Source organism: Rhinolophus ferrumequinum, chromosome 5 (assembly GCF_004115265.2).
Source record: "Rhinolophus ferrumequinum isolate MPI-CBG mRhiFer1 chromosome 5, mRhiFer1_v1.p, whole genome shotgun sequence".
NCBI classification, from domain to species: Eukaryota; Metazoa; Chordata; class Mammalia; order Chiroptera; family Rhinolophidae; genus Rhinolophus; species Rhinolophus ferrumequinum.
In genome coordinates this window covers 42,856,472-42,876,791 of record NC_046288.1, presented here as the reverse complement: position 1 = coordinate 42,876,791, position 20,320 = coordinate 42,856,472, and the positions used below count along the sequence as shown (strand labels likewise).

General features: G+C 36.8%; 1 protein-coding gene across 7 annotated transcripts in view; it reads left to right on the top strand.

Annotated features, from left to right (window-relative positions):
- Positions 1 to 20,320, top strand: part of FAM13A (family with sequence similarity 13 member A) — a 311,779-nt gene that overhangs the window by 32,017 nt on the left and 259,442 nt on the right. For all 7 annotated transcript variants that reach the window (XR_004422991.1, XM_033105659.1, XM_033105662.1 and 4 more), the window contains exon 3: positions 7,394 to 7,603. Coding sequence is in view for 6 of the 7 variants with exons in the window: in XM_033105659.1 (XP_032961550.1) it covers positions 7,394 to 7,603 (210 nt within the window). In the remaining variant the exon portion in view is untranslated. The remainder of the gene's footprint in view (positions 1 to 7,393; positions 7,604 to 20,320) is intronic.

Sequence of the window (20,320 nt, the reverse complement as noted above, 5' to 3'; positions counted from 1 at the left end):
TTTTCTATACTGAAACGGCATTTCTATACTAAAACCGCATTTCTGTAGTAAAACAAGAGTCATTGTAGAGTAGAATATAAAATGTGTGGGGATTTTTAAAGGTAAAGCTTGACACGTCAAAGAACTTCTGCACTTTGTACACTTTGCTTCAGGCCTCATACCTCCCTCCCCATGGTTACAAGTCCATTCCCCCTGCTAAGAAGAATCCTTCATGTGAAATGCGTGAGAAGTACAGTGCATTTGTTCCTCTGTAGGAATGTGTATCAACTGGTGACAGGGACCCTGTGGCAGGCAATTCAGACCTCAGCAGATCAGGTGTTTTGTGTTCAGTGAAAAATAGCTGTGTGCTCTGGTTCCTAGGTAGGTATGTAGATGACAAAATGATGTTTTGTCCTGAAAACTGTAGGGCCAGGCTTGCGTTTTTACCTCATAGGAGTTATCTCCCTATTTTTAGAGGAAGATAGTTGCAGAAGGGTGAGATTCTTTTAGAACAGTTCTGGAGTTGTTTCACTCCTTGAAACAGTTAAACATAACAGGTGTTACACACAGCATGGCAGGAAGATGGGACCTTGACCAGATGTTATAATGTTAGGGCTTCGACAGAACTCATTTACACACTCAGTATTGAGTAAAACCGTATCCCCGAGAGTTAGATACAAAAGGATCTCTAGGTGATTCCTTTAATCTGTTAAATAGGGTTGTTCTGTATTATTGATTTGGATGCCAAAATGTGACCACCTAAAATAATATTTTGGTTTTGGCGTAATCAGTGTTCTGATCTTTCTCCCGAGAATAATTAAATAATAGCTTCTTGAGGTTATGCTTATGTAAAATCACTTCACATTTTTAATTTTCTAGCTTAATTTTTTAATTGACTAGTTAATATACATATGTGATTCAAAATACAGGAAGATGCACAGTGACAAGCCCCTCCCTCCAAACCGTGTACTCTGATCATTCATTTCCTGTCTCAGAAACAATATTACTGTACTAGTTTCTGGTATGGTATGACAAAGATATTTGATGAATATATATGCATATGTATTTATGCTCTTTCTCCATTTTAACATAAACATAGCACACCATGTACACTGTTATGAATCTTTTTTAAAAATTACCTAACAGTATATTTTGGAGATTGTTCCATATTACATAAAGTGCTTTGCTCATTTAATTCCTTTTTTTTCCCCTGTGCACTGTTCCACTCTCTGTATCCTTTCCTTAAGCAGTCACATACTGGTGGATACTGATTCTTGCCAGTCTTTTGCTGTCTACAAAGATTCGTGCGATGGACCTAGAGGGTATTATGCTAAGTGAAATAAGTCAGGCTGAGAAAGACAAATGCCATGTGATCTCACTTATATGAGGAATCTAAAGAACAAACAACAAAACAGAAAGAGACTCATAAGTTTACAGAACAAACTAGAGGGGAAGAGGGTTCGAGGGTTGGGTGAAATAGGTAAAGGGATTAAGACGCACAAATTGGGAGTTACAAAATAGTCATGGGGATGTAAAGTACAGCATAGAGAATATAGTCAATAATATGTTGCTACAACTGTGTATAGTTCCAGGTGGGTACTTGACTATCGGGGGCATCACTGTATAGGTTATATAAATGTCTAACTGCTACAATGTACACCTGAAACTAACATAAAATAATATTGAATGTCAACTATAACTGAAAATAAATAAAATAAAAAGATTCAAGGACTAACTTTAACATTTGTTATTTTAAGCACTATGATTGTATCTGTAGACTAACTTTCTAGAAGTGGACTGCTGGGTCAAAGTATACGTGCATTTATAATTAATGCTATAAGAGTTAAACCTGTTTGTATTCACACCATCAATATATAAAAATTTGGTCAAATTTAAATTACGGATTGGTTTTCTTCTACTTCTGCTTAGCATATTCTTCGTTATATTCTAACAGGATGTCTTCAGGTAATGCAAACTAAATGTTTTTGTGGGCAGAGTCTATCATTCTTAACTTGGGATGAGAAATAGAATCAATCACTAGTGGAATCTTCTCAGAATTCCCATGCGTTGGCAGAACCTCAGATCTACTGAATCAGAATCTTGACTCTGCAACCTAGGGTAGGGCACCTACTCTGTATTTTGAAAGGATATGTAGTTAATTACTCTGTAGATAACCAGAAGCTCCTTACTGTATCTGAAACTATCATGTTAATAAACTAAAGAGCCTGTGTAAGTTTGAAGGGTGGTGTAAAGTTTGAAGGCAAGATACTGCAATTAGTTTTATTTAGTTATTTGGTAGGTTTGTTTTCAAGTCAACACATATTTATTATGCACCTATGAGTAGATATTCTATTAGGTATGGGTACAGGGATGATTGGTCATATAATTTAACTGTAGGTAGATGTTGTGGTCATGCTTTGTTGTTTAATGAAATGCACACATTTAAAAACTTGACATGAGGGAACTCTTTGCTATTATAAAGGAATTTCAGGACAGAAAAGTTTTATTAGGGCCTATATCAAGGCCTTTTAAACAGACTTTGGACTTTTTTCCTTAAAAAAAGAAAAAATATATATTTTTCTTTTTTTGTAGATTCAAAGAAAAATCTTGTAAGTTATGAGGCATCTCATCTTTATACTATTTTAAAATAACTAATCTTGCTGACGTTACCGAATCCCTTCTCTTTAGCATGTAGAATACTGTGCAATATACCATTTTAAATAGTGTAGGATACTCCACTTACCACCAGGTGTCAGAAGATGCTCACATATTGTTATACTACTTTCTGGGCCAAAGCATGCCAATTAGGCGAATTCTGACTTCTGGCATATTTAGTTTGTAATGATGTATTCATACTATTTTGAAGTAAATATTTCAGTTGTGCAAAAAAGTAGCTTTCAATAGCGTAGATGTTATTTAGCTTATATAATTCTTCTTTCATTTCTAAACCATTATTAATTTGATGTTTCATGATTAACCCGTGAAATCAAATATAAGAGAGTATCAGAAATGTATGACAGTAACTCCACTAAGCCTTCTAGATATCTTCTTCCTCTGAGCATTTCTTTTATAGTCATCATGTCCTAAAAATTTAGAGTAGGAAAATTTAGAGCTTATCTAGTCTGGTAAGCCTCATAGACATTGGATATAGGCTCATAAGGGGCTTTGAGAAAACTAATGGATTCTTCTTCCCAGAGTGTAACATCGCCATGTTCAGGGGTCAACTCCCTATGATTGCAAATCACTGAATATCATAAGAATTGTTTGGGGAGAGATTTGTGGAAGTGAAGAGAGTTGTGCAAATAAATGGAATGGAGGCAGAAAAAAAATGGTTGAGAAGCATTAACGTTTATTACTTCCATTTATAATTTATCTCTCCACTGGAAAAGTCCAGTGGAGAGAACCAAAGCCAATTCTTGGAGGTGGATGGTTAGTTTGGAATAACTGGAAGTATATTTATTTGAGGAAAGGATCAAAAAAACCCTGTTGGAAGAGAAAACCTAAGGTCAGAGCTAGGAAAAACGCTGTAAAATCTGAGCCGGGGGCATTTGCTGGGCCAAAAAACAGGCTCAGGAGCTGGGTAGATACAGGACTATGATGCAAAATTGTAAATTTTCAGGATTTGGGCCTGACCAGGGATGGGACTCTCTTTTATTGGGTGCTATCTGCTTGATGCCAGTATACATTTTTGAAGTTACAGATGAAGCATTGTGGAGTCGAGGAAACAGACCTTGAAAGTTTTAAAAACGACTAAGCTGAATTCTCCCAATAGTAGCTGATATTCTGCAGTATGAAAGGGAAAGGCATATCATATTAGTTGTGTAATGTCTAACAGATTACCCCAAAGCCTAGCAGATTAAAACAACAGCGTTTCTTATCTCCTAGTTTCTGTGGGTCAGGAATCTGGGCACAGCTTAGTTGTGTCCTCTGTCTTAGTGTCTCTTCTAAGGCTGCAGTCATATCAGAACTTGACTGGGGAAAGGTTCACCTCCAAGCTCATTCACGTGGTTGTTGGCAGGAGTCAGTTCCTTGTGGGCTGTTGACCCGAAGGTTTCAGTTACTCACTGGCCGTGGTCCAGAAACTGTCCTCAGTTCCTTGCCACGTGCAACCTCTCCATAAGGTAGCTAACAAAATAAATAGCAGCTGATTCATCAGAGTTAGCAAGTACAAAGAACTAAAGAGAGAGAAAGAGAAAGACAACACAAGCAAGCAAGATGCAAAGATTAGTCTTTTATAACCTAATCCCAGAAGTGAGATTAGAACTTAATCACATTGTATTGCGCCATTCTGTTGATTAGAAGCTGGTCATTAGGTCCAGTCCACGCTTAAAGGGCGGGGATTACACGTAGGTGTGGATACCACGTGAGGGGTCATTGGGGTCATTTGAAAGGCTGTCTACCACACATAGTGACTGATACTTCCTCTGAGATTACATGGTGCCCTGGCCATACTGGTTGGTAAATATTTATTAATATCTCTGGTTTCACAAATTTTTTGTCAAAATTGGAGCTAAAATTCATGTTAACTTTTGGTATTCGTGTTCTTCACAGCCAAATTATATGCATATATATGAATATAAACATCTTGCCAGACTACAGACTCCATAAGGATAATGGTAGTGTTAGAATTTTTTTTCTCAGTTGACTTTATTTTAAGTACCTAACATAGCGCTAGGTACTCATGAAATATTTGTTGAATTACGGGGTTCGTTAAATGTTTTATCAGATTACAAATTGAAATCAACATCCTTCTTTTTCTTCAGAAAGAGCAATACAGTTAGGTAGCAGAAAGAAACAAAGGCTGATAGAAACAAACACCTCCCATGTGAATCTGCGAGGCTTTAATTCTTAGGGCATTGGTGAAGTTCACCATTAGGCTCTCAAAAGAAGAGGGGCAAGTTGAGTCCTTGGGTTACTCTTTCTTAGAAAGATTGTTTCTTATACGTACCTTCAGCCTTCCTCCATGGCCTGGCTCCCTTGCTTACATGGTATTCTGTCTTCTCAAACCCAGCGCACTGAGCTGAAAATCATCTTCTATCCTAAACCAGTTACCACCCTTCACCCCCACTGCACTTTATCCTTTACAGTGCTTTTCTCCTGGATTCCTAGTTTTCAAACCTAAAGTTAACCTTTCAACTCTTCCTTTTCCTTACTTTCCTTTTATACTAAATTACCAAATCATCTTTATACTCTCCTTTTCACATTCTTCCAACCATAATGTCTGTCTTAGTGCCTCACAGTAGAATGTAGTCTCCAGAAGACAAGTTCTCTGCCATCTCCGTTCTTTGTTTCTTAGTCAGGTATATCTTTCTTAAACCTTGATTATATTATTAGGTTGGTGCAAAAGTAATTGCAGTTTACAAGGTTAAAAATAATTGCAAAAACCTCAATTACTTTCGCACCAACCTAATGTCTCGCTTGCCCCCTCACACACATATACAATTAGTGCTCCAATGATACAATCTTCACTCTTTAACTTGACATTCATGACCCTCTCTCATTTATTCCATTTTATTACCCCATCACTCTTTGACCTAAATACTCCGTATTTTCATCCACCTACCTTTCTTTAGGCTGTCCTGTCTCTGCTTCTCAATTCATTTATTTGTTCCTCTCTGTCAGGGATAGACGAAGGTTTTGTGGTTCCTGATGCTTAATCCTTTGGGACCCTCTTTAAGAAAAGAATACAACATTAAGAATACTGAATTAGAGACAGAGCACCGAAAAAGGCCCAAACAAAAGAGGAGCCCCGAAGCTTAAACTGCATTTGTTTCACAGTACATCAGCCTCAGTCCTTACATCTTGCCTATGCTTTAGCCAAAAATTAGGCAAAGGAGCCAGAGATCCTCCATGAAGTCTTCTCTGCTGACCCAGACAACATTAATATCCCCATCAACTGGCTGAAGGCAAGGATCTTGTCTTATATTAGGTTGGTGCAAAAATAATTGCGGTTTAAAAGGTTGAAAATAATTGTAAAAACCACAATTACTTTTGCACCAACCTAATACTACTTTATAGTCTCACAGAATCTTATACTTTGAATTTAGTGATTACTAAAGATATATTACTTAGTAATTATTACAAAGGTAATCATGTGTAGTTCATAAGTTTCTTACATACATGTTATTTTTTTAAATAGTTGTTCTAAAAATGCTAAACTTCTGTTGAAGTCCAGGGTAAGTCTCTGTTATGAACTATGTACAATTATATGAATGAAATTTCTTTGTAGAGTGGTATATGTTTCATGGTTATATGGAGGTGTGATCACAAAACACAGTGAATGTTTAAATAAAAAATAATTTATTACAGTAAAAGACACATTGCCATTAATCTTTCTCAAGATACTCCCCCTTGCCTTGAACACACTTATCCCATTGTTCTTGCCACTTTCTGAAGCAGTTCTGGAAGCCCTCTCTCGTGAGTGTCTTTAGTAGCACTGTCGTGGCTGCCTCAATGTCCTGACTCGATTCAAAATATTTTCCTTTCATGGTCAGTTTGACTTTGGGGAAGAGCCAGAAGTCGCATGGTGCCAGATCTGGTGAATAAGGTGGATGAGGACACATGTAATGTTTTTATTTGACAGAAATTTCCATACAAGAAGCGATGTGTGACACGGAGCCTTTCCATCATGATCACAAAATGCTGCCGCCGAGTGCCATCCAACAGAAAGGCAGGGCTCTTCCATATGGGAAGCGGTACGTCGAACCTTAGTAACAGTGTGTGACAAGTTTCAACTTGTTCGGTGTAGTCAGTCAGGTGTGAGCTACGGTTGAGAGAAGGTGTGTTTTAAAGTGTGCCGTAAATCCTCCTCCATCATGACAATGCTCCGTGTCACACATCTCTTCTGGTACATCAGTTTCTGTCAAATAAAAACATTATGGTGTGTCCTCATCCACCTTATTCACTGGATCTGGCACCCTGCGACTTCTGGCTCTTCCCCAAAGTTAAAATGATTCAGGCCATCAAGGCAGCCATGACAGTGCAACCAAAGACACTCATGGAAGAAGTCTTCCAGAACTGCTTCAGAAAGTGTCAAGAACAATGGGAAAAGTGTGTTTTAAGCGAGAGAGAGCATTTTGAGGGGAATTAATGGCAATGTGTCCTTTACTGTAATAAATTTTTTTATTTAAACATTCACTGTATTGTTTGATCACACTTCATATGTCCTAGCCTTATTTTTAGAGGTCAGCTTTTATAACAATCATATGTGATCTTTTTAGTTGATGTGTAATAGACGTGAAATTTTATTATTCCAAGAAAACACTTTTATAAAAATGGGAAAATCTTCCAGGGCTCGGTTATTATAGTATTCAGAAAATTCTATACTAAGATTTAATTTTTGTTGTTATTCTAAAGAGTTTGTGTCTCTTAGAGACCTCTGTTTATTTTCTGTGTGTCTGCTTTACTGTTACAGGACTCACCCAGGAAGGCCTCTTTAGGGTGAATGGCAATATGAAGGTGGTGGAACAACTTCGTTTAAAGTTTGAGAGTGGAGTGCCGGTGGAGCTTGGGAAAGATGGAGATGTCTGCTCAGCAGCCAGTCTATTAAAGCTCTTCCTAAGGGAGCTGCCAGAAAGTGTGATCACCTCGGCTTTACATCCTCGATTCATTCAGCTCTTCCAGGGTTAGTACAGTAGATCCTTTTATGAATTAAAACAATTTTATTTTTCAGCTAAAACTAAGCTTTTTAATATTTAAACTAGAAATATTTAAATGAGCTTTTAAGTGTTTGTGATTCCTCTGTAACTACCATCTTGCTATTTTAGTCTAGGCCCTTGTCTTCTACCCTAAAATAATACTAAACTGACTAGGAATACTATTATTAAGTAGAATTTCTAAGATAATTGGTATAGAAATACTTCAGTAACATAATATTGAAAAGTTTTGATGCTTTTGGGCCAAAGAAATTCTTTTCTGACTAATGACTGCCATAGGAGTGAGAATAAGACATTAATTTCTATGTAGGAAATCTTAAGTAAGTTGTATTTGGTTAGTGACCTTGGAGACTGAAAGGTCACTGGTGTGCTTTCTTTTTCTTGTAAACAAAATTGAGTCCTAAAATAATTATACTCATTTTGTGAGGTAAAATTGATTTATGATTATAGTATGAAGTGATTTTAAATGAAGAAGCTTCATTTTAAATGTCATAGTTAAAGGCATAACCATTATTGAGTTCTCCCTCCCAAATACATTAAGAAAAATGATTTAACTTTGGAACACTATTTATTTTTTCCAAGTTAAAGTAAAAAGGAGAAAATGTATTTTTATAGAGTGTTTGTTACCAGATAAAGGATTAAAGCTACATTCCTTTAAAGCAGTGGTATAACTATTCACATGTAATATGGGAGAAGTGAGAAGGCCATGCTGTATGTTGCGTTCTATTGAAAAATAGTGTGTTAAAATGCGAAAGCAAAAAATGTAGACCCAGTTGTGTGTTCTGATTGTCTACATTGCTTTTAAGCTTTCTGTATCAGTAGGTAGCATTGAGTAAGTGACACATTTGAGGCTTGTTTACTGGAAGCTGAACTTTTGCATGTTCACAAGTATGAGCATTTCAAGGAAGTGATCATTGCTCCTTTTTAAATGATTCTTACAGGGAATATTTTATCCATATCACAGAGATGTGAAGTTTTAAGATAAATTTCTGAAAAATTATTTAAAAATAATTGCTGCAAAAGCTAAAGATTTAAATATTGTGTGCTTAATACAAGATATTTAGTAATCAACTATTTAGTATTGTACTAAAAGTAATTATTATTCCTAATATTATATCTGAATATTAAGTTACTAATATTAATATTAGTATTAATACTAATCCTTGTGAATACTTTTGAATCCTTGTGAATTTCAAAGCTTTTATCACATTTCCTAGAATAGCTTTCATTTGATAATGAGAATGTACTGTTTTATTATTTTTGTTAATAATAAATTATACTAACATTCGTTATAATTTAGGTCTCCTTTGTAAATTATCTTCTCATTCATGACATGTTTCCTTGGTGACCAAAAAATTGATATGTATCATAAAAGGCAAGCAAGTATCATTCTAAAAACAAGATTGGCTATAGAGCAGTCTATAGGGGTGTGTGATTATACACAGATAAATTCTGAATGGAGCAGAAAAACTAATTTTTGCTTTTATTAGTAGTATTCTCTCATTCCTGAAAACCTCTGGGGCTAGATCTGAAATGTTCCTTAAAGGAGGTATTAATGGAGTACTGACTAGTTATGTAAGTTGTTAAGTAGAGGGATAGAGTATGCTTTAGGTATCAGACTGTATAGCCTCTATAAAATAAACTCTTCTCTTTAGTAATTCAAGTGGAAAATAGTCACTGTGCTTTTGCTGGTTTATCCTTGTGTGGTGCTCTTACAATAGAGGGTACAGTAGAGTACAGCTGGTCACTCTAAAGCTGGAAGTGGCAAGGCTCTTTACAGACTCACCACAAGCAGTTATAGTATTCTCACCTCCCCTTTTCTACTATACATTAATATGTAATAAAATTGTTTTGATACAGTTTCCTTATTTAAAGACAACCGTGGTTTCATACTTCAGTCCTCATAACTATTTTACAGATTAAATAGTTTTCTTGATAGTCTTTCACAACTCAATGCCAGATTTCTTTTTTTTAAATTGTTACGAGTTTTCAAATTATATCGTGTGTCTTGAGCAAGCTATTTCATAATTGATATATACTTAACATTTTTCAGATCAAAATCCTTGCTTCCATACTATGTGGGATGGAATTCTGGAGTCCCAGCCAAGTATTTTTTTTCACACATTTAATAAACCAAAACTGGTCCTGAGGACGGTCAGGATACTGTCTGTGAGCATCCCTGATGCTGTGATTATCCTTTGATCAAGATCAACAAGGGCCTTCTGTGTAGAAAACATTATTTAGATTCTTTCGTTTTTATAACAAATTACCAATTTTAGACTTGTCTGGTGTCTAAAGCCCTGAGATCATATTTTTAAGTTAGTAAACCAATATATCTCCATACCAGATATTTATCAAAATATTCTATCTGACGTTGATTTCAGCAAGACCTTTTGTTCTGTCAAAGGCCTGGTTTTGACAATTCGTATTTAAGAGAGAGAGATTTTAAAGGACCTTTCAGTGATCATCCTTTCCTGTTGTCATGCTAAACTTATCACCCATTGCAACAACTCGCCTTCCTTAATTGAGGTTTCCCGTATAATTATCTCGGCTTGGCTATATCCCATGATGCTGATCTTTTATCCTTTTCTGTTGGGCCAATAATACAAGCTTTTTTTGTTTTTCTCTTAAATTTTAATAGTCTCAGGTGTGTTTTGAGAATAGATGTAAATTGCAAGCAATAAAAAGATTTTAGGATGGGATCATTTAATTGAGGATTAACTAGAAATCCCTTTATTTAAATATTCCCTATTGAAAAAATCTTCTATAATATAAATATTTCTGTTTCATAATTGAATATTGAATAAACACCCTGGCAGAGGGCGTTCGTCAGACTTTTGTGAATAGAAACTAATAAATTAGGGAGGAAGTTTCGAGACAAGGTTGTTGTTATTCGCTCACTTGGAATTGGATCAGTCCATCAATATTTATTTAGTACCTTCTACCTAGACACAGGATGATATCAAGAAATAACAGATTAAATATCCTGATTTCAAGGAGTGTGCGATTTAACTGAGGATGTAGGATGCGTGTGGTATATGTTCTACAGTGTTACAAATGAGTGATAAGAATATCCATTTGGTAGTAACAAGGAGAGGTAAATCAATCTGGATTATGATAGTCAGAGAATACTTTGTGGTAAAAGTAAAATTGGGGTACATAAGATTAATTTGGATGAAGAGGAAAATCTAGGTGAGGAAGGACTATGAGCAAAACACTGTCAGTGTAAGACAGAGCTGTCTGTAACTACAGGAATTTAGCAAAAGATAGAATTTAAAAAGTAGGCTGAGATTAGATGGTAGAGGGTCTTGAATGTTAGGCTAAGTTAATCGTTATCTCTAAACAGTAAATTTTTGAAGAAAGAAGTCATATGACGGAAGCAGTATTTTTGGCATTGCTGTGCCAGATGGCTGGACGGGAATGTGTGGGTGTAGGAGAAACATCTAGAAGACTGGCAGAAATCTAGGTCATGGTCCTAAGGACCTGTATCTGTTGGGTAGTTGGTAATGAAATGTGTTTTAATTGTGGTAAAGTATACATAATGTAAAATTTACCATTTTAATCATTTTAAGTGTACAGTTTAGTGACATTAAGTACATTCACAATGTTGTACAGGTATCACCACTATCCATTTTTAGAACTTTCTCTTCATCCCAAACAGAAATTGGTAATGGAATTTTAAAGAAAGGTCACCAGAGACAGACATTAGAAAGAAAACATGAACAGAACATGGTTGCTAATAATTAGATAATGAGAGTAAGAAAGGAGTCAAAGATAAGTCTAAGGTTTTGAGTTTAGGTGACGTGAAAAACAGTATGTCAGGGAGGCGTAGGGCAGTGGCCAGACTCTGGTGGCCATACTTTTGGTGAGACCCATGGAACTCGGGGGGGGGGGGGGAGGAGCGGGGGTCTTGGTGGCAGACAGTGTTTGTCAGACTGTTGTGAATGGAAACTAATAAATTAGGAAGGAAGTTTTGAAGCAAGATTGAATTAGCACAAGGGAGAACTCCCTGAAAACTACTTTGACAAGACCTGCGGCAACTACTGTTCTTTAGTCTTCAGTAATTCAAATCTTTGCTGTCTGTACCTAGGACGGGGCCTTTTGCCTCTCCGACCTGATCTTTTGTCCAGAAAGGAAGAAACAGTCTTCAACTTTCTAGGAAAGTTCTGGGGCTGAGCAATGCGTCTTCCCTACAAGTGGAATTTGAGACTTAGCCCAAGGGCTCAGATGTTATTAGCTTGGTAGGATATGATGCTTTCTTTGTGGGGCTTTATAAATTTTCTGTCTCAGAGATCCAGTGGTTTTTATTGAAGAAAGACGAGTGTTCCTATTGGGCACCTTGACAATTGGCCGGTTAATACAAATAACGGAAGTCAAGAGGGGAAGATTGTTATGGAGCCCTGATGAGGAGCTCATTTTAATTAGATGAGTAAAATGAATGTCAGTGTGAAGGAGAAGGGGGTTAAGGCGGAAGTTGTGAATTTCATGGTCGTCTATGTACATTCATCAGTCTTCATACTTAGCATTCTCAGCATCACTTATGTTTGGACAATACTGTAGCTGTAAACGCATGACAGTATGCTAATGTTATATTCCTTTTATCATGACTTAAATGCCTATTCTGTGCCAAGATTTTGCCTAGATGCTTTACTTATGAGTGGCCTCTAAACTCCATCCCACCTACTCCTACAATATTTCATAGGGAAGGAAAATGAAACTCAGTGAGGGTAAGTTACTTACCAAAGAGCACGCAGCTAGAATGTGCAGAACTGGGACGTGCCACACTTCAGAGCCCATGCTTTTCCCATCATACTGTGTGTAATTGTCAGCTCAGGCTGCCGTAACATAATGCCACAGCCTGGATGGCTTAAACAACAGATATTTATTTCCTCATAGTTCCGGAGGTTGGAAGTACATGATCAAGTTGCTGGGAGGGTTGGTTTCTGGTAAGACCTCTTTCCTTGGCTTGCAGATGGTGCCTTCCCACTGTGACCTCGCATGGCCTTTCCTCCATGTGCGTGCTCTCCTGGTGTCTCTTTCCTTTCTTATAAGGACACCGGTTCTATTGGATTAGAGCCCCCACCTTTGTGACCTCATGTAACCTTAATTACCTCCTTAAAGGCTGTTTCTCCAAATGCAGTCACACTGGCGGTTAGGGCTTCAACATAGAGTTTTGTAGGGACAAAATTCAGTCCATAACACTGTGCTTTTAAAAAATTTATCACAGTTTAATAGATGTATGGGTAAAAATTAGTAAAAAACCTACAGTGGATGCTAATTAGGTGGTCTCTGGGGTAGAAAATATTACTACAGATTTGATATGTTTTTGTTTTTAATGACTAGCACAACTAAGAATAAGGGATTGGTTTAAAATAAATGATCTGCTGTGGGGAAAAATGTTACTGGGGTGTGTTTTTTTATTTGTACAGATACTTTTTTGTGTGTTTTAACATTGATTCTCTTTGAGAATTTATTCCTTGTATTAAGTGATTATTCACTGTTCAGATTAGTACCTCAGCAGTGGCTGTAATAATGTATAGGCAGGATAATCTTCATTTGAAAGAAAGAAATTACGGTATGTGGCCTAGAACACAGCTTTGGGTCCATTATGACTAGTTTCAAATCTGTTTGCCATTTGCTAGCTGCATTAGTTACCTAACCTTCCTGTGCTTTAATGCATTATTTATTGCTACATAACAAATACTCCAAAATTTACTGACTTTAACTACAATAAACATTTAATTTCCCTCACAGTGTCTGTGGGTTAGAAATCCAGGTGTGATGTAGCCAAGCAGTACTGGTTCAGGGTCTGTTAAGAGGTTACTGTCACGAATTGGCAAGGGCTGCAATTATCTGAAGGCTTGACTGGGGCTCGAACATCTGCTTCCCAGGTGGTTGACTTACATGACTGGCAATTTAGTGCCGGCTCTTGGCAAGAGGCCTTTGGTTCATTCCATACAGGCCTGGCCAAATGGCCATTGGCTCACTTCCCCCCAGAATGAGCAGTTCAAGAGACGTGGAAACTTCTTTTAATGACTTAGCCCCAGAAGTCAAATAGCATCATTTGTACCCTGTTCTATTCATTAGGAGTGAGGGATTAATGTGCCCTGTGTTCAAGGGGAGGGGAATTAGGCTCCATCTTTTGAAGAGAGGAGTGTCAGGCTTTTTGGACATTTTAAAGTCACCACACTTAATTTCCCCAACTGTGAAATGGAGATTGTAGTAGTGTCTGCTTCCTGAGCTTACTGTGGATGTTCCATTTATCCATGTAAAGCACCTTGAACAATGCCACTCGTATAATAAATAATTAATGCTAAGCCGGTGCTTCTCAACTGTGGGAGCCCAAGAGAACTATCTGGGAGGGTCGAAAAATCCCAGAGATCAATTCACACCCTAGGCCAATTAAATCACCATCTCTAGAGATGCGACACAGCATTCATATTTTAGATGCAGTCTTCCTTCCCCATGCTCATGTCCCGGTTCATCCTTGGCCCTGACTTCTGCCCCTTGTTTTCTTGGTTGTAAGAAGACAAGCCATTTAGTGTGAGTCCCACAACTTTTTTACTTTCAAGTTTAAGATCGGTCCTTTACCCTTTCTGTCTCTGAACTTCCCTGTCTCTAAAAATATTATGAGAAAGTTACAGAAGAATGCATGCACTTACCTGCCTAATGATTAGGAAGGAGGAAGAAAAAGGATTTAAAAATGGGCTTATTTGGAGTTAAGATTTCAAAATTCTTGCCCAAATTAAATGAAACTACTTGAACTTTTGATTGTTGGTTGAGTTGGTGAATCACACAAGATGAACTAAGCCTTCCACAAATTCATTTGGGAATATTTTTGCATTGGCTACCAGTTATCAGTAATTTTTATTTTTTATATTTTATGCAATTTTAATGAAAGGTTAAGCCTGCAAATACATATTGCACTTTATATATGGAACAGGACGCTTTGTTAATATGCAATCAGTGATTGAAACATTGCTTTTCAACTATTAAATTGAAATGAAGGCATTAGCTTTGCTATTTCTCCCATGGAAAATCAGGATACTAGTCGTGCCAACAGTGAGCTTACAGTTTTATTAAGGAAATAGGACACCTACACAGAGAGTGAGGATGCACAGAATAAAGTGGGGTGAGAGGGAAGAATCATTTCTAAGTCAGATGATCAGAAAGGTTTTATGGAAGAGGAAGGTAGTACTTGAGCTGGGCTTTGGACAACTGGTAGAATTCCCACAGGTGGTTTCTGTTCTAGGAAGAAAGGATTACATGAACAAAGGTAGTTGGAAAACAGAGGCGTGTGATTACAACAGTGAGCACAGTGTGTGTGTTGGGAGGGGGATAAATATAATTGGATTTGGTAATCTTTCTGTAAAATTATTATTCAATTGAACATTTCTAAATAATTTTATTACCCTGAATAAAATTCTTCATCTTCATTGCCTTGGACATATTTTCCTTTATTTAAAGAAATATTTTTTATCAGAGCAACACATGCATATGGTTTTATTAACAAATCAAATAAACTTAAAAGGCTTATAAAGAAAACCCCTACACACCCTTTGGCAACCCTCAGTTTTTTTCCCAGAGGAAATCAGTTTTCACTTGGTTACGTGTTCTTTTGGTATTTGCCTCCATTTAATAATATACTTAGAATGATTTACCTTGCTTCCTCACTTTTAGACATTGTCTCATTGGTTCTGCATAGGAAATATGTGGCATTAGCTCTGTTACATCCACTTCCCTCAAACAATTTCTTCTCGTATTGTTATATTACAACTTTAGCTGAATTCACAATTAATGTTTGACTTATGACTAGGTAAGGGTGTGTGTATATGTGTGAGAATGATTGCCTGATGTTCGCATTCGTCTTATGTTTTCACGCCCATAATTTTTCATAAACCTGCCTGCACTTTTTTTCAAACTGCTCCAGCAAATCCACTGTTAACTATTTGTTTTCAAAATTATCAAATAATTGATCAAGTCTTTATTTCTGGTGAGAGTCCTCTTCGGCCCTCTTTCTTCTGCTCCTACCTGAACCGATTACAGAGGTTATCCTGAGCTTCCCTCACCTGTCTGCCTGAACCTGCTGTTTCCTGGGGTCTCTTGGTTCATTGTGTTGGGCATTAAGTTCCTTCAATCTGGAAAATACTGTTTTTTGGTCTGGGAAATGATCCTGTATTATCTTTCTTATATTGTTGCTTTACACGTCTTATCACTGTCTTTTAATTCTGCTTTCTACAAAATGTGATCAACTTTATTTGTTTTTTAAGTTTTAGCTTTTATATTTTTAATATCCATGTTCTGTTTCTTCTTCAGAGCATTCTGTTCTTATTCTGTAGCATGCTATTCTTTCTGAGGATACTAACAAAGCTTTTCGGGTCTTTTGGTTTTGTTTTCTTCTTTTCCATCTGTTATTTCTGTTTGTGGGATTTCTTTTTATATCTCTTTATTCAAACATATGATGATTCTTGTCTGTTGTGATTTAAGAATAACATTTTGTATGTGGGACCAGTGGGCTTGTACTGCACTTGAGGAAGATTAGATAGAGTGAAATCTAGTGGAGATGAGATAGAGAGAAATCTAGCATATTTCATTTGGAGATTCAAAATGTCAATATGTGGATATATTTTTCTCTTCAACCATCAAGTTCCTCAGGAGCACAGAAGTGGGAAGTGTGCTCATGAGCCCATTATTTCTTAGCAGATTTTCACTAATCCTCACATTTCCAACTGTGTTCCTCCATCTTGCCCTTCCCTCTCTGGGGTGTCCAGGAATCCATTGTTATTTAGAGACTGAGTCCACTGCTGCTTCAGAGCACACTTGCCTGGGTGTGTGGGCTGGGGGCAAGTTTCCTGGAAACGGACAGGCTTTTTTCCAGAATCTGTCTATTTTCAGCCACTTGCATTCACTTCCAAATGTCTTTGAAATCTCATCTACTTCTGTCTTTTCTGCTGTTCTTTTTTGCCCTTGGGTGCTTGTACTTTTTAAACATTGTTCTACTGTCATGATAGTGGAGTCTTGGGAAGAATATGTGATCAGTTAATCTCTTTAAATCCATTTGCCTTTGCCTCCCCCCTGTACTTGATTTTAATAGCAGCTGGGCAAGCAATATGTGCAAGTAAAGTGCCTGTGAATTTTAACTTCAGAGCAATTGATAATGTAGAAAGCACCTGTTTTTCTAAAGAAAACCACCCGAAAAGGGCCATTTTTATCAGTGCAATGCCTAATTATGAAGAAATCTAATTTAATAAACCTACTTGTATTTAAGCCTTGAGTTCTGTTTTTCTTCATTACGTGAGAAATTCTCTAGGGAAGTTTGAGTTAAGCCTGTCTTTTGTCCATATTACATATCAGAATGCCACTTGCATTGTTTGAGGTTAGCTGAGTGGTTTTTGCCTTGCAAATGTTGGTTAGTTGTAATACTAGTTATTAAGTCATCACCTCTTAGATAATATGAGCTCTGTAGGATGCATATGACATATTTCCTTCCCTAGGTTAATTCCTTCTTATTGAGAAGTTCCTTTTCTTTAGAAATCATTCAACCCTCATAAATGTCTGTGTCTATGAAATGCAGAATCCTTATATTAAACTCCAAGTTTAAGCCCTTTTCATTTTCAATATGTGCCTTTTAGGTGTTCTATAAGCAGTGTCAAATGTATAAACTATTCTTTTCTGCTGGGTAAAGAACTAAATGCAGAGCGGGATTGAAAGGTTGCCATCTGCATATCTTCCAAAGTGCCAGTCATTCAGATGTGTGAAACCTCCACTGGAATGAATTTCGATGACATTACAGTCGGTTCTGCTTCCATCAGATCCACATGACAGGAAAAGCCTTATTTGTGCTTAGAATACCCCATGATTTCTAAGATTATAGATCCTGATAACTAGATGGTCTTTTCTGAGTACGTACACAAATCTTTATTTTTCTAATAATGGCCTTTGACACTGTGAGAGTATTAAGTTGGGAGTGGGTTTATGCAAACTTGGAAAGAGAAGCCATGACTAAGCAAAATTATTTTACGTTAGAGCAACTGGTCTTGAAGTATGTGTGAGAGAGAGAGAGAGAGAGAGAGTGTGTGTGTGTGTGTGTGTGTGTATGTGTGTAAATTTGTTGAAATCTTGCATCTACTGTCTTTTTTTCAGTTCTCTTTATTCTTGACTGCTTATAACTTAAAAATTCTTTTATCATTTTACTGAAGTATTAGGAAAAGTAGATGAACTTTTCAAGTTTTCCTCATACTTGATTTTAAAGTCCACAGAATTTCCTTCCTTATAACAGTTTTATTGAGATATAATTTACACACCATAAAATTGACCCTTTTAAAGTGTACAATTCAATGTTTTTTAGTATATTCACAGAGTGCAACCATCACTGCTATCTGGTTTTAGAACATTTTTATCACTTCAGAACGAACCTGGAAGCCTATTAGCAGATACTGCCCATTCTTTGCTGCCCCCTCAGCTTCTCCAGCCCCAGGTAAACACTAATCTTCTTTCTGTCTGTAAAGATGTGCCCCTTACGGACATTCCAAATAAATGGAATCACACAGCATGTGGTCTTCTGTGACTGGCTTCTTTCACGTAAGTGAGTTACAAGGTTCATCTGTGTTGGAACATATATCAGTACTTCCTTTTAATAGCCAATTAACATTCCAATGTATGACTGTACCACACTTTCTTTATCCATTCATTTATTGATAGACTTTGGGTTGTTTTCACCTTTTGGCTATTCTGAATAAGCTGTTATGAACAATTATGTACAGATTCTTATATGGACATATGCTTTCATTTCTCTTGGATATCTACCTTGGAGTGGAATTGCTGGGTCAAATGGTGACTTTATGTTTACCATTTTAAGGAACAATTTTCCAAAGTATTTCTGCTGTTTTACATTTCCACCAGCAAGGAATGAAAGTTTTAATTACATCCTCAATAACACCTGTTATTGTTGTTTTTACTTTAGTCATCTTCATAGTATAGACAAATAAAATTTTTTAATAGGAAGATTTTGGGCTTGAGGAAAAATAGAGGAGACCCAGCTCTCCAAGGCCAAGAAGATAGTGTCTGTCGGGGATTTTTAGAATGAATTGTTGTGAACTGAGTGAAATCCTCAGTGAATTTTGCATTTTTCACTAATGCTTTTATTTGAGGGGCATCTTATTTGGATTTAGCTGGAAAAGAGAGAACAGTCAATAAATGAATTATTATTTTTTTAAAGTGTCTAACTTGTATTAATAGAAACTCAACTCACATAACATAAATATTGAAAATTTGTTTATAGAATATCAATTTGAAGGGATGTCGAATGGTTAGCTTGCTAGCCACCTGCAGCTCTGCCCTAACTCTGTTAAGCTGTATTCTAACACCTGGTTTACTGAACCTTTGGACATAATCAATTTCTACACTGAATCCATAAATAAATTTGAAGACTTCAGAGAAAAGGAGGAAACGTCCAAAATAGACTTACATAACTCTGGGCTTAACTCAGGGCTTGATGATTTGACTCATAGGACACCAAGTCAGTCCACTTGAACAGCAGTGTCCACTGAATCAATAGTGTGTCTGGGTGGGCGGGCAGGGGGGCAGAGGTAGCGTAATATGGTTTGCCTATTAACTACTTATTTAATGTAACTACGCACTGTTCTTTTCCCACTTAATGTGGCCCTAAATTCATGGGGAAAGCCAAGTTTCACTTAGCTGGGATATTGCCAATATTGTTCAAGATTAGTAGATTGTCAGAGGCTCCCCTTCCTAGTGCTATGATTGTTTTTCTCGTTCTCCTATGTACTAACATTCCCATATAAACAGGTTCTTCAGCTGTTAAATGCCTGTCTAACATCTAGCCTAGATCTCCCAGTTTTGAAATTCAGATAGACTATTTTACGTGTTTCTTATATGTTTATCTATGCCACCTATTCCCACGGACAAGCATCCAGCGGTCTAAGTGCCCCCAAAACAGATTTGTTGACCTACAATTTAGGTACCATCAAGAGTTGTTATAGGACTGAAATGGGAAGTGGCACCTAATTTTCTGTTCTGCCTGCAGCCCTTCCCTCAAGCAAATACTTGTCACATGGTTCAACATGTGGGTTCATTCTGGGAGCAGAGGTTCATTGTAGATATTGACTAATTTGGCAATAAACATACCTCTACATCTTTCAGAATCTAATCAGAATAGTAGGATTTGTAGTTTTATTAGTAATGTCTGAAAATAGACTGCAATTAATTTGTATTAGTCACTTTATCATCTTGCCCTTTGAGAAATTTGTGTGAGTCCTTTGAGAGCTTTGTCATGGGCAAGGGTTAGGAGAGAGCTGTAAAAATATAGCCTCTCCTTTTTCATGGAAAAACACCAATCCAATTCATTATAAGACATAATTGTGTATATAAGCTTCTCATCACTTTAAAGAAGTGATCCTGCTCCAGGAATAAAATGGAATAAAATGCAGCGGTAAAATCCAGTCTAATCCAATGTGCTGGCATTTCATGATTATTTTTCCCATGCTGTGAATGCATATGTAGAAAGAAATATAATTCATGTTTTGTATAGTCTCATATATTTTATGAAACATTTTGTGCCCAGACATTCTTGTAGGCTTTTATGAAAATGTTGTTCCCCACATACACCCTAGGACCTAAGAAGCTGTAATTTATCATAAATGAATTAAGATTCCTACTGCTCATCA